Genomic DNA, 12,915 nt, shown 5'->3' on the forward strand with positions numbered 1-12,915 from the left:
TAGTATAGAAAAGACAGTTTACACAATTTTTTTTTTAAATTTTTATAGGGAACAAGAAAAGACATGTAATCATATAGACCATAAACATTGCCTACAAAGACTAAATCATGTCGATATTTGGCTATAAACTCACAGGTAATGTATAGAAACATGATAATTGTCACGAGTACATGGCGCGCCACGTTTGAAATCACTTTCCATCTATTTTGTGGCGTTTTTTAGTACATTATCCACTCACTCCCCCCTCTCTCTCTCTCTAATTATGCTCTCAATTTTATAGTGGTGTTTGTTACCTTGAGCTATACACAAGAAAATGAGCCCTTCACGGAGAATTGTGTGTTCCATGTGACCTTGACCAATGTTGAAATTCCCACAACTTTGATGAAACTTTTAAGAAATAAGAAAGATTTAACTAACTCCGTTTTTTATTATCTTTAGTTTGATTGATTCCTAAAAATAAAGTGCAGAACAAATTGTATGTTCCATGTGATCTTGACCAATGTTGAAATTCCCACAACTTTGATAAAACTTTTAAGAAATAAGAAAGATTTAACTAACTCGTTTTTTATTATCTTTAGTTTGATTGATTCCTAAGAATAAAGTTCAGAACAAGTCAGGTATTGTCTGACCTGTTCTTGCTTCAGATTATATGTACTTCGATATTAACCAAATATCTAAGTTGTGATTTCAAATATTGTGAGTCGAACTCAGGATGATTCTGCTAACTAGTCACACTATGCAATTTTATGCAATCATAAATAGTCAATCGAGTAATTAATGATTCTGCTAACAAATATACAAATTAGACAATTGTTAATTTCTTTTACCTATAACAGAATGATTAGCTTGTCGTAGAAGCTATTGTAGCTTATAGATATTAGTCCTCTCAATGTAACATTCTCTATATCAGGTAAAGAGATAATGATTTCTCTGACTACAATTCATTTTCCCTTATTTTCCTTACATTTTCTCAAGAATCTACAGTGTTACTGATATCCAGAATCTATGAAACTTACCTTCATGTTACACTTCAACCTTACATACCCAAAGGGATCATAACTAGGCTTTTCTGTAGTTGATGCGTAAAACTTCATGAATACATACAAAATTAAACATTAAACATATGTTTACATTTAATCCCTCATACATGGGCTGTAGCAGAATCAATACTCTTCCAACAATCGGTCTCCTTCGAAAAACAAAAACCAATAGTTCTCTTATAAATGTAAATCAAATTACAATATGACCTCAAACGAACAACAATGGACATTCTGATTACAAAAAAGAAGGGGCCTAAAAATATATAAATCAACACACAATTGACCAAAGGGACTTATAAGAGTTCTGGCCAAACTCAACTCATGAATTTCAGTTGACACCAACTTTCGAAATAATGAGCAACTTACAATCTGTTGCAGTTGGCCAAATATATTCTAATTAATTTCGATTAAGACTTCCTTCGCCTTCCACCAGCTTCGGTCATCGTTCAATGAATGATACAGTTATTTGGTGAATTTTTTAACACCAAATGAGGGTACAGATCTCAAATAAGCCTTAGTTCATACTCTCCACCTGTTGTTATGTATCTCACCCATGGAAGAGCCTGATACCCACTTTTCTCAATAATCTTCAAATACCTTACCTGCAAATCAACACATTAAAATGTTTGATTAGCATCTTGATTAAACTAATCAAAAGCTCCTTTAACTGACAACGAATATAACAATATATGGTGAACAATGATTCGATAAATATTCAAGCAATTGGGGAACTCTCTCTTAAAAGCTAGCTATTTTTTCCCATTAGTAATTATCTTACGATTTAATAATTTACTACCTATGAACACTCTGAACTGAATATAAACTCAACTGTGAAAACAAATTTGAACTATTTTTCAGCCCCATGGAAATAATGAAAATGAAAGGTGAGACACCAACAGACAAATGGAGCAAGGTGTGAAAGATACATAATACTACAAATGGAAATAACAAATATTCAGAAAATAAGTAAATACTAGAGTACATTTAGCAATACCTGTATTCCAGACACAGTAAAATATGGTATCTCAAATTTTACACGTATAGGAGCTTTTCTCTCAGGAGGTGCTTCCTCGTCTGTAATGCTAGGAAGACGAAACTCTGCCCTTAGCATGTACTCCTGAAGGTATTGGTGTTAAACAAGAGAACTAAATTCATTATTTCACGATCAAAGAGAGTACCAATAATGGGAGTTATATTTCCAAGTCAACTAGTACCTTGCCTCCAGGAAAGGATCTTATTTTCCAGATTAATGCATCTTTCTCAGGTGCATATGATGCAGATCCCATTGATGTCCGAACATTTGGAGTGGTTGCATCAGCAGGCACAGGTAACTCAATCTCAACGTTTGTAGCAGTGCTGTAAAATTAAATTATATATAAGAATAGATGGGGAGTAAATACATATAGGGTGACCTAAAATCTAGATCAAACTATGAGTCAATTCATAAAGTCAAGGTAAGAAGTAGTTGTTATCCTATCTTCCATATGAAGGAATCCAGAGGACAAATAACGTATACATATATCAGTAAAAAAGAAAAATCAGTACCTACGTTCCTTAAATTGACTCCTAGCTTTTACCGTAATCTCAATCCGACTTTTTGAATGCTTTTCAACTTGAGCTTCCACCCAAAATAAAGGCTTAACCTGGAAATAAAGCTCATATAATCAACAAAGACTCTGAAAAATATATTTGTATTCACCACCATTCAAGCATAAATTCATATCTAAAGAAGGATAGCAACCTGTGTGCTGAGCCTATATGTCATCAAATCAAATGATCCATCAGGTGGGATAAAGGAAATCGTTCGATCATTCTCAAATCGGGCCAATCGCACACACCTTCATATTGCATCAACACAATTTCAGATAAACATGCTTGTAGAGAGTATAGTAATGTGCAACGGAAATTCTTATTCAGTTAATAAAAGAAGAAAATCAAGCATACATACTGATGAAATTTGATGTCCTCCAAGTCAATCGCTTTTCCCTTGGTCGTTCTACCTTGTGCCTCTAATAATACTCTATCATTTAAGCCAAGTTTACATTCTGGCATACCACTGTATTACACAACAAGCCATGGATGAATTATTGTATGTTTTCATATAAATACTAAATCACATACGCAGCTCAGATTAATACATACTTCAAAACAAACAAAACAAAAGTAGTCTTCCAAACCAATATCAACCAAAAAACTAGAGTGTAATATGAGTCAAGTGGTGGTTGGAGCTATCTCCGATATACATTATGATGTAATGTTTAGCACCAGCTACTTAAGAAAACCATATTCCAAATACTATTTTCATTAGGATTTCTCACATTTTTATAAACATTATACCAGCTGTTTTCAGAATATTGGATATATCATCGCACACAAGTGGACACAAAAATAAACCAGAAACCATAAACTCAAGATTAGCAGGTAACTAGCCCATAAACCAGTGTGAAGAGAATATGAGATGGAAAAATCAACACATGGTTCCATTTCACTGACCTATAAAACTTGGTGAAAGGGTGTTAACAGAGGTCTTATGGTCTTATGGGAGGTGTTGAAAAAGGAGTTTGTTTCGCATATATATATGCAATCAAGAGAAGTCTTATGGGACAGGTTGTTTATATAGTAATTTAAACCAGTGAGAACACAAGGGGACCTAGAAGATTTCCCTAACACTATAGGCTTACACACCAATGGTGAATCTTGAGCCTTTATCTTTTTACCATACGTAAGTTCTTACAGAACAAATTCATGCCTCTCTGAAGCACCTTTACGCCTAAAATAGGGAAGTAGTGGAAGTGGGTACGTATTAGGTATGGCTGTGCGGGTACACGTTTGGTGCGCGTAAGGCACAAACCAGTACCACACCAGCTTTTTTTTTTTATAATTTGTCGAGTAAGTGGTGGCAGTATGTGTGGGTACGACACAGGTACAAGAAGGTCAAAACACACAGGCCAAACTGCGCAAGTCATACATGATCCGGATCTTATTAATGGAGATTTTTTTTTATTTCTTTTTCAAATTATCAGTGCGATTTTTTTGGGGGGAAATTGGTACTGTTTTAGATACCTTCTCCCTTTCATTTATGTACAGGTTTGAGTTATATCTGAAGTGTTTCAATTCTGGTCATGAATTTCAATTCGTGGTATTCTCTCTCTTTTCTTATTTTAATTCTTGGATGGTGCATCTTTTTCAACTGCTAGAGACTACCTTTTTTGGATTCTACGCCTTTTTTTTATCCCCTTCTATAATCATTTTTTATTCAACAAATATATTTTTATTATTTAAGGATGATTTGTATAATCATGCTTTTTTGACAAAAATATTGTATAATCATGCTTAAATCTTGAGTTGTTGAACAAATATATATTTTTATAATGATGTTTTGTTGTGTTTGAACAATTTAGTTCTTTCAATGTTATATTGATGCACCCCTACCTTAGTTTTTTTTAAAAAGCCATATCTCGTGCTTACTTGTACTCAGTACAAATACCATACATGAACCTATGCATCCCAGCCAGACCCCTTGTCATACAAACCCACATTTTATCAGAAGAAAATAAGAAAAATTCCCTTGAACACAAAACTAGAAATCTAAGTGCTCAATGAGCCCTAAGGTCTTCCCTACCTTGGACTGGGGCACCATCCACTCTAAATTTTTATTATACAAAAAGAAAAAAGAACTAGAACTCAAAAAATTCTAGGGTCTGCAAACTTCCCAAAGGTCCCAACTCTATCCAATGAGAAATGCCTTCCTTTAATCCCTTCCTCATATATCTTTACACATCACAATCTAGCCTTTATCTTTTTACCATACTTATATTCTTACAAAACATATCCAAGACCCCATGTCATACAAACCTGCATTTTATTAGGAGAAAATTACATTACATTCCCCTTATCCTCAAGCTAAATAGCATGGACAAATAAAAAATAATCCCACCAGAATCTCACTGTCTTAAGTCCCTAGATCCAGCAGTATCAATTACAAAATATTTTACAGACCTTTTAGTAGATTAAATTGTGCCTCAATTGGTTTAAATGTGTGAAAAGAAGATCAGTAGAGGCTCTATTCAAAAGAGTTGATTAAAAGAATGGTAGCCAAATAAAATATTGAGTGATGCAATATAGAGGACCTAGAACAACACGGACACAGTGATCCAATATAGAATTGGTTTTGAATAGAATACAATGGAGTCATTTAATTATGTAACCAACCCCATCTAGTTGGAAAAGGCTTTAGATGCTGTTATTGTTGTTTTTTCCTTAATGTTAATGCATTGCACAACTTGTCCATTTATTTTTCATGGCTAAATTAAACAATAACTCCAATGTAAAGAATTGATTTGCTTATAAAGTAAGATAAGTTTATAAGTTTATTCTTCGAGGATTATTTAAATACATGGAATGGATATGGATTTACAGACATATACAAGATATGTTCAACAATTTTTATTTTTTTTTGACGTCAAGATATTTTCAACTTAGATACAGCAGATATACTTCGTTTTCATTATAAATATAGAACTTGGGGTTGATGGGAATCAAATCAAGGATGGTGAAGTCTCCATAAACTGCTTTTATAAGTTATCCCGAGGAGCTGATTCCAATAAGCCAAAAACAACTTATAGGCCTGTCATAAACTATTTTAATAAGTACTTTCAAACAAGTGCTTATGTCATGAGAAGTCCAAATAAACTACAAAGAAGCACTTCCAAACGCCCCATCAGAGTTGATGAAACCTAAATTGCCTGTGTGTTGAGCTATTTTAACAACGCCTTCAAGTCAAGTTGAATAACGGGAAATCGTCTATCTGTGGGTGGACCTTGGGAACACTTTCCCAAGGGTTTTATGTGGTTGTGTTTAAGTGATGTTAATTACCTACCTTTGTGATAATTTAGTGAGTTCAATAGGAGGTAATAAGGCTTCAAAGATTTTGAGTACCTAATCTCTGCTCAATCACATCCTTGATATTGAGCTGTAGCAGCATTATTTTCTCAATACTGGAGAAAGCTCATCATTAGTTTGAAAAGATGGGGAAATAGTAGATAAATGCAACAAAAAGAACAAGATGGAAGGTAATAGGTGATTGTGGAGCAGCCAAAAGCAAAAAGAAGACAATTTACGGTCTATAGGATTCTATGACTATGAAGTATGGACCCTGCTGGTTTTAGGCATGTCCCGTGTCAGATATGTTTCAGACACTCATATGACATGTGACACCTCACTTAGGTGTACAACTTAAAAGAATCACTCCAACACGGCTCTGATATTGACGGGACACCCTTGTATAGGGAAGGAACACCTAAATGATCTCTAACATATCTCCCCAACAAAAAACCTATGTAAACCATATTACTAAACACAAATAACTAGTAGCCCATCTCAAAAGCTTGAAATTCAATAGTTTTCAGGGAAAGTATAAAGCAAACCTCAAATATGTTCTCATCTTCAATGCCCCAACAACATCAGACCTAATTATTTGCCCATTACTATTGACAAGTATGTTAACACTCTCCACCACATCCAAGAAAACCTGAAAGAAAAAAAAAATATTAGTTGGTAGCTTAGACCATAAAATCACACATCCAAATGATACATGTTTCACTTTTATAATGGCTACCTCATTTTTCTTGTAGTTTATCCCTTCGCTGCGCCAAGAAACAGCATTTGTTACAGCCATAGGAGGTCTCTGTGTAACTTCCATTCTATAAGCATCTGTCTTAATAAATTCACTAAGAATCTTCGCCTCAGTATATTGGGGGTAGCCAAAGTCCATTATTTCATCAAGTAGTTCATACTGCCACGGACAAAATAATTCAGCATCTTACCCAAACGAATTAACGCAACTAATAAGGAACTAAGTTCATAGATACACAAGCATTTTACCACAACAACAAAGTTATCCCTGAGAGATTCCTCCTCCAATTCCTCAAAATAATGCTTGAACACCTGCCTCATACACATTCCAATCAATAACTATTGCACAAACTTGGCAAAGTTACACAAAATTTTGAATTCAAATTATTCAAAACCAAAATTTCAAAAAGCGCTTACATCAACTATGCGATGTAGGAAGAAAATGAGACTGGCTGCATTGCAGTTTTGTCTTGTTGCTATCATGAGGTAAACATTACTATGCTGTACAAACATGTAACTCACACCATTATCATAAACAACTGGATCTTGAGACTGTGGATCACCCTGTCACAATTTCAAAACAAACTTCACCATTCTATCTTCCCAAAATACAACACTCAAAAAAAAAATTCTCACAAAACAGAAATCGAATAATAACAAGCTGTTTAGTTTGTGAAAAAATTAGTTTTACTCGTTAATAAGGATATATGGGACTTTTTGAAGTAGACACTGGTCTACATTTCTAAAAACAATGAAAATGTAAAAAATTGATTTCATTATTACCGGTTTGGTACTCATCTTCGTTAATTCATTAACTAGCAATTCATCTTATTACCGTGACAATTCGTGTACTTCAATAGTATCTTATCAAGATAAAATGAACCCAAATTTTGTGAAAATTCTCCTTCCAATTCCACCATTATTAAGCAAAATTAATATTAATTGTGTGAAAATAAAACCATAAGAAAAACAAAATTAAAAGGACCTCTTTCTCGATGAGCTTGGTGAAGAATCGTTCGGCTTCAACAGCGGTGACATCGCCACGATAATCGCGCCAAATGAGAACGCGGCCTTTGATATCGAGAAGGAAGAGAGCGGAAGCTGCACCTGACATTGGAGAGTGGTTCCGAACCTGGATCAGATCGGATTGGATCGGAAATGGATCAGGATCGGATCAGAGTTGCGAAGAAGAAGAAAGTTAGGGTTCAGTGAGAAATGGTTGAAGCTGAATCATCATTTTGGTGGTAATTCAGTTTCTGATTTTGCAGTTTTCAGATTCGAGCTTCTTCTTCTGAGGTGGGTTGAAATTGAAACTTCAATGTGCGAGTGAAAAGTCTGACCAAACGACGCCGTTTTCAATACTCAGAAACGAACAATGAACCGGAAAATCATTAAAGAATCCAAACAGCATGTTGTGTGTTCATTTTTTTAAGCAACATGTCGTGTGTTATTATTATGTGATTTTCGCTTTGGCTTGGTAAAAAAAGGTAATGGATAATCAATAAGCCAGTTTTTTGTTTTTTTATAGACAATCAATAAGCTAGTTTATAATGGATGAATTTATAACTGGTAGTATAAATTATTAAATTAAAATATTTAGAAAATTAAGAAGTTTTTAAAAGAAGATAAAATTCAAGTAAATGTTAACAAAGGGAAAGGTAAAAAAATGAGTTTATAATTTATTGCTCATAATTTATAAAATATAAGTTATATTTGGTATTAATCATTTATAAGTTTATAAGATATAGTTTATAATATTTTTTTATAAGTTAATTCAAGTAGACTATAATGTATAGCTTATGTTTTTTCTTTTATTTTTATCTTTATTATTGTAGTTAAAATCTTTTTTTTTTACCTTTTTTACTTTATTTATTATAAATTAATTAAAATTTTAAAATAATTTCAATAAATAATTTATATATTTTAAATTTTAAAATATTTTAATAAATAATAATTTAAAGTAAATAATGTATTTGTTATAATTTTAAATAATTTATTTATTATAATTTTAAATAATTAATATTTTAAAGTAAATAATATATTTATTTATTTTAATTTAATATAAACAAAATAGATAAATAACTACAAATATAATTGATAAATTTTAATCACTACATTTAAAATATTTTAAACATTAATTGATAAAATTTACTTTTAATTAAAAATGTTCTTCTGTGTCATTTTACATTTTAAACTAATTAATCCGTTAATTTTATCAAACATTTTAATTAGTTTATCAACTATAAACTATATGCTATAAATTAATTTTACCAAACATAACTTATAACTTATATAGGTCCTTATATTTTAATATATTCACAAAAATTATCTTCTTGTTTGAAAATCTATTTTTGTTTCTCAATTTTTATATTTGTCGCAGTTTTAGTTCCAAACTATAATTTTTGCTCTAAAAATTGTTACTTTTAGTTTGAAAAATGGTGATTTTTTATTCTAGCAGTTATATTTTATTTTCAAATTTATAATTGGGTCTATAAGTCACCTTTTGGGGCTAAAAATCACTATTTTATAGATCAAAATTCTAGTTTTGAATTAAAACTGCAACAAATATGGAAGAAAAAAAAAAGAAATTAAAAAGTTTGATTTTAAAATAAGAAAACTATTTACATGAATGTGTTAAAATATGGTAATTAAAAGTGCAGCTAAGCCTTCAAAAATAGTGGATTTAAGAAAAATATATTTATATATGATCAATGAAATTGAAAAAAAGTTTTAACCAATAAATCTTGTGCATTATTTTTTGTCCAAATCAACAAATATAATTTTCCATAATATTTTTTTGTAACAAAAGAAAAAGAGAAACAAAAAATAAATCAAAAAACAACTAGTCTCTTAAAAAAGTGATTCTAAAAAAATCTACAATCAAAGAAGAAGCAAGTTCCACCTACGAAGATAGATGGAACATTAGTATCCTTAGCAAATCATGATGAGAATATCCTTTTATTGGCAAAAAAGTTGTCACATTGATTTCCTTCTTTAAAAGTATGTCGCAGCTTCACACTACAGTTCTTACTAATTCAAATTTAATGTTATACAAAACAACAACGAACACGTGAAATGGTTGAACCACTTCTCAACTAATTTTATAGCAAGGAGGGAGTCCAAATAACGGATAAGATTAAGAATCTCAATCTCCAAGTAATTTGAAGCTCATGCAAAGTTGCTAATAATTCAACATAAAAGTTATTACTATAGCCAATGTAACCATGAAAACCAATTATTTGATCGCCATTTCTAGCCCTCGCCAAACTAGCAAAATCGGGGTTCCCAATAACGTTGCTATCAATATTGAGAATTGTAACCTCTTCCCTAGAATCCTACCAAGAACAATTGTAACACCCCGATTTTCAAAGCGATGGTGTATTTTTTTTTTCAAAAGAAATTAAAATAAATCAGAGAATTAAATAAGGTAATACCTTTGGATAAATAATTGAGTCATTATAATTTACAAGCAGCGGAAAAGTTTCTCAAAATATGAATCCAAAATATTTACACATCAAAAAGTGGTACATGTAACCCATCGAAAATAACATGTCAAGCTGACAATATTAGTATAGGTATAGTCTTCCATTTTAAAATAAATACAATTCAAAAGAAAGACGTGTGTTCCCTCTATGTCAACCTAGTCTGATCATTCTCCAAAATAAACTAAACGCCCTGAGTGATCTCCACGCGCCCCATAAGATCCTCCTAACATAGCTCCAGTCAGGCATTCCCCTCTACATTCCCATCCAAAGGGTACGAACCGGTAGGATTGTCCTGGCTCTCATCTGAGGGCAAAGCCCAGATTTCCACAATAGTTGTAAAGGGTCACCAACCGAAATTAACAGTTAACACATAACATTTAAGTTTTTAAATGCACAAATAACCTTTCAATCTAGCATGCACCTTAAAAGGGTTTTCCATATGCTAAAAGTTCATATAACACTTGCCAAATAAAAATGAAATCAAAATAAAGTTCTCAATCCATCAAGTAATACATAACTAATCAAGACATTGATAAATCAATTGAGCAATCTGTTATCTAACTCAAAATAAAAATTTCCACTAAACCAATCGATTTCCTGAAGGTTTTTAGTGAAATTTGAACTTTGGGCTTAAATCAATCGATTGGGCAATTGATTGGGCAATCGATTGACAGAATAGCTGAGCCACTGACTTAATGCCAATCGATTTCCAAATCGATTTTGTCAGTTTTGCTGAATTCCTGTATGGCCAAATCGATTTCCAAATCGATTTCTTAAATGGTTTTGAAAAACATATTATAAAATCGATTGGCAAATCGATTATGTCAAATTAGGGAAGTCCCTGTAACTCATCCAATCGATTGGGAAATCGATTTCCCTGCATATTCTTCCAAAAATACATAAACTAACTCAAAATCATTCATACACAATTTCACATCTTAACACTTAGCAATTCCTATGCGATCACCACGACAAATTGGGTTTCGAATTAGTTTTGCAATCCATCACACTTACACACGATAATCAATACATAACACTTAGAAATTTCAACAGAATTACCACGACAACTCAAATTCAAAACACTCAATCATAAACTTGAATCAAACACGACTCGCATGCCAAACACCCTAATGCGATGCGTATATGCCAAAATGCATGGACTCGGAATTCTAAAGAAAAACCCTCCTCGAAGGGCCGTAAATCATAATTGTACCGCCTATCGCAGGCCAAAGTACCAATTACCGAGGTGCCACCTATCACGGGTCTGCACGATTTACTAAAAAGTGTAAACCATAAACGTATTGCCTATCACGGGCCCGTATCGTTTACCGAGGTGCCACCTATCACGGGTCTGCACGATTTACTAAAAAGTGTAAACCATAAACGTATTGCCTATCACGGGCCCGTATCGTTTACCGAGGTGCCACCTATCACGGGTCTGCACGATTTACTAAAAAGTGTAAACCATAAACGTATTGCCTATCACGGGCCCGTATCGTTTACCGAGGTGCCACCTATCACGGGTCTGCACGGTTTACAAAAACGTAAATCATAAATGTACCGTCTATCATAGGCCAAAGTACTATTTATCAAGGTGTCACATATCACGGGTTTGCACGATTTACAAAAAGAATGAAAATGCATGAGCATATACTGACTCCATCCACAACAATCGTTAAGCAAATGCAGATATTAAAAGATTCCCCATTTTTAATACTCATTTAACTTAAACGATCTTCACAACAAACATTAAGCAAACAGAAATATTAAGAGATCCCCAATTCTTAATACTCTTTTGACTTAAACGATTTTCAAAACAAACATTAAGTAAACAAAAATATTAAGAGATTCCCCATTCTTAATACTTTTTTAACTTAAACGATTTCCAAAACGAACATTAAGTAAACAAGACATTAAGAGATTCCCCATTCTTAATACTCATTTAACTTAAACGATTTTCAAAATAAACATTAAGTAAACAAGACATTAAGAGATTCCCCATTCTTAATACTCATTTAACTTAAACGGTTTTCAAAACAAATATTAAGTAAACAAGACATTAAGAGATTCCCCATTCTTAATACTCATTTAACTTAAACGATTTTCAAAACAAACATTAAGTAAACAAGACATTAAGAGATTCCCCATTCTTAATACTCATTTAACTTAAACGATTTTCAAAACAAACATTAAGTAAACAAGACATTAAGAGATTCCCCATTCTTAATACTCATTTAACTTAAACGATTTTCAAAACAAACATTAAGTAAACAAGACATTAAAAGATTCCCCATTCTTAATACTCATTTAACTTAAACGATTTTCAAAACAAACATTAAGTAAACAAGACATTAATTTTACCCATAAAGCCTTAGATTCATTTTCCCCCAAATCAACACTTCAACCCTAATAAATTCCTTTCCACACAACCACAAATAAGTCCTTAAATGCAAACTAGAAGTTTGGAAGGAGCCCTTACCTTCACGTTAGCTTTAACGTTCGATTACGGTACTGCGAGTAAATCCGGTAAAATTTCTGCTCGCAACGTCGCCTCCAAAGTTGGTTCCCTAGCACCGTAGCATGGTAATGAGCAACTTTCCCTTCTATCTCTTCGCGAAACGAAGCTTAAATCTAGATGAAACGGGGAGGTTTGTGTTTGACGGTTTTGAAATTCATAACACCGTTTTTGAATCCGGGAAGAAGGAAGGAGTTGGGAACTTGATCTTTCTCACCCACTAGCCTTGGGTTCAATTGTC

General features: G+C 32.7%; 1 protein-coding gene across 1 annotated transcript; it reads right to left on the bottom strand.

Annotated features, from left to right (window-relative positions):
- Positions 1-1,075: 1,075 nt before the first annotated feature.
- LOC101510970 (AP-1 complex subunit mu-2-like) lies at positions 1,076-8,096 on the bottom strand. The gene is made up of 11 exons (XM_004509601.4): positions 7,660-8,096; positions 7,092-7,238; positions 6,924-6,986; positions 6,658-6,834; positions 6,467-6,570; positions 2,989-3,096; positions 2,782-2,878; positions 2,586-2,683; positions 2,255-2,396; positions 2,035-2,157; positions 1,076-1,642 (listed from the first exon to the last, which is right to left on the bottom strand). The coding sequence occupies exons 1-11, from the start codon at positions 7,786-7,788 to the stop codon at positions 1,544-1,546; spliced, it is 1,287 nt and encodes a 428-aa protein (XP_004509658.1). The 5' UTR covers positions 7,789-8,096; the 3' UTR covers positions 1,076-1,543.
- Positions 8,097-12,915: the final 4,819 nt, after the last annotated feature.

Source organism: Cicer arietinum, chromosome 7 (assembly GCF_000331145.2).
Source record: "Cicer arietinum cultivar CDC Frontier isolate Library 1 chromosome 7, Cicar.CDCFrontier_v2.0, whole genome shotgun sequence".
Taxonomy (NCBI): domain Eukaryota; kingdom Viridiplantae; phylum Streptophyta; class Magnoliopsida; order Fabales; family Fabaceae; genus Cicer; species Cicer arietinum.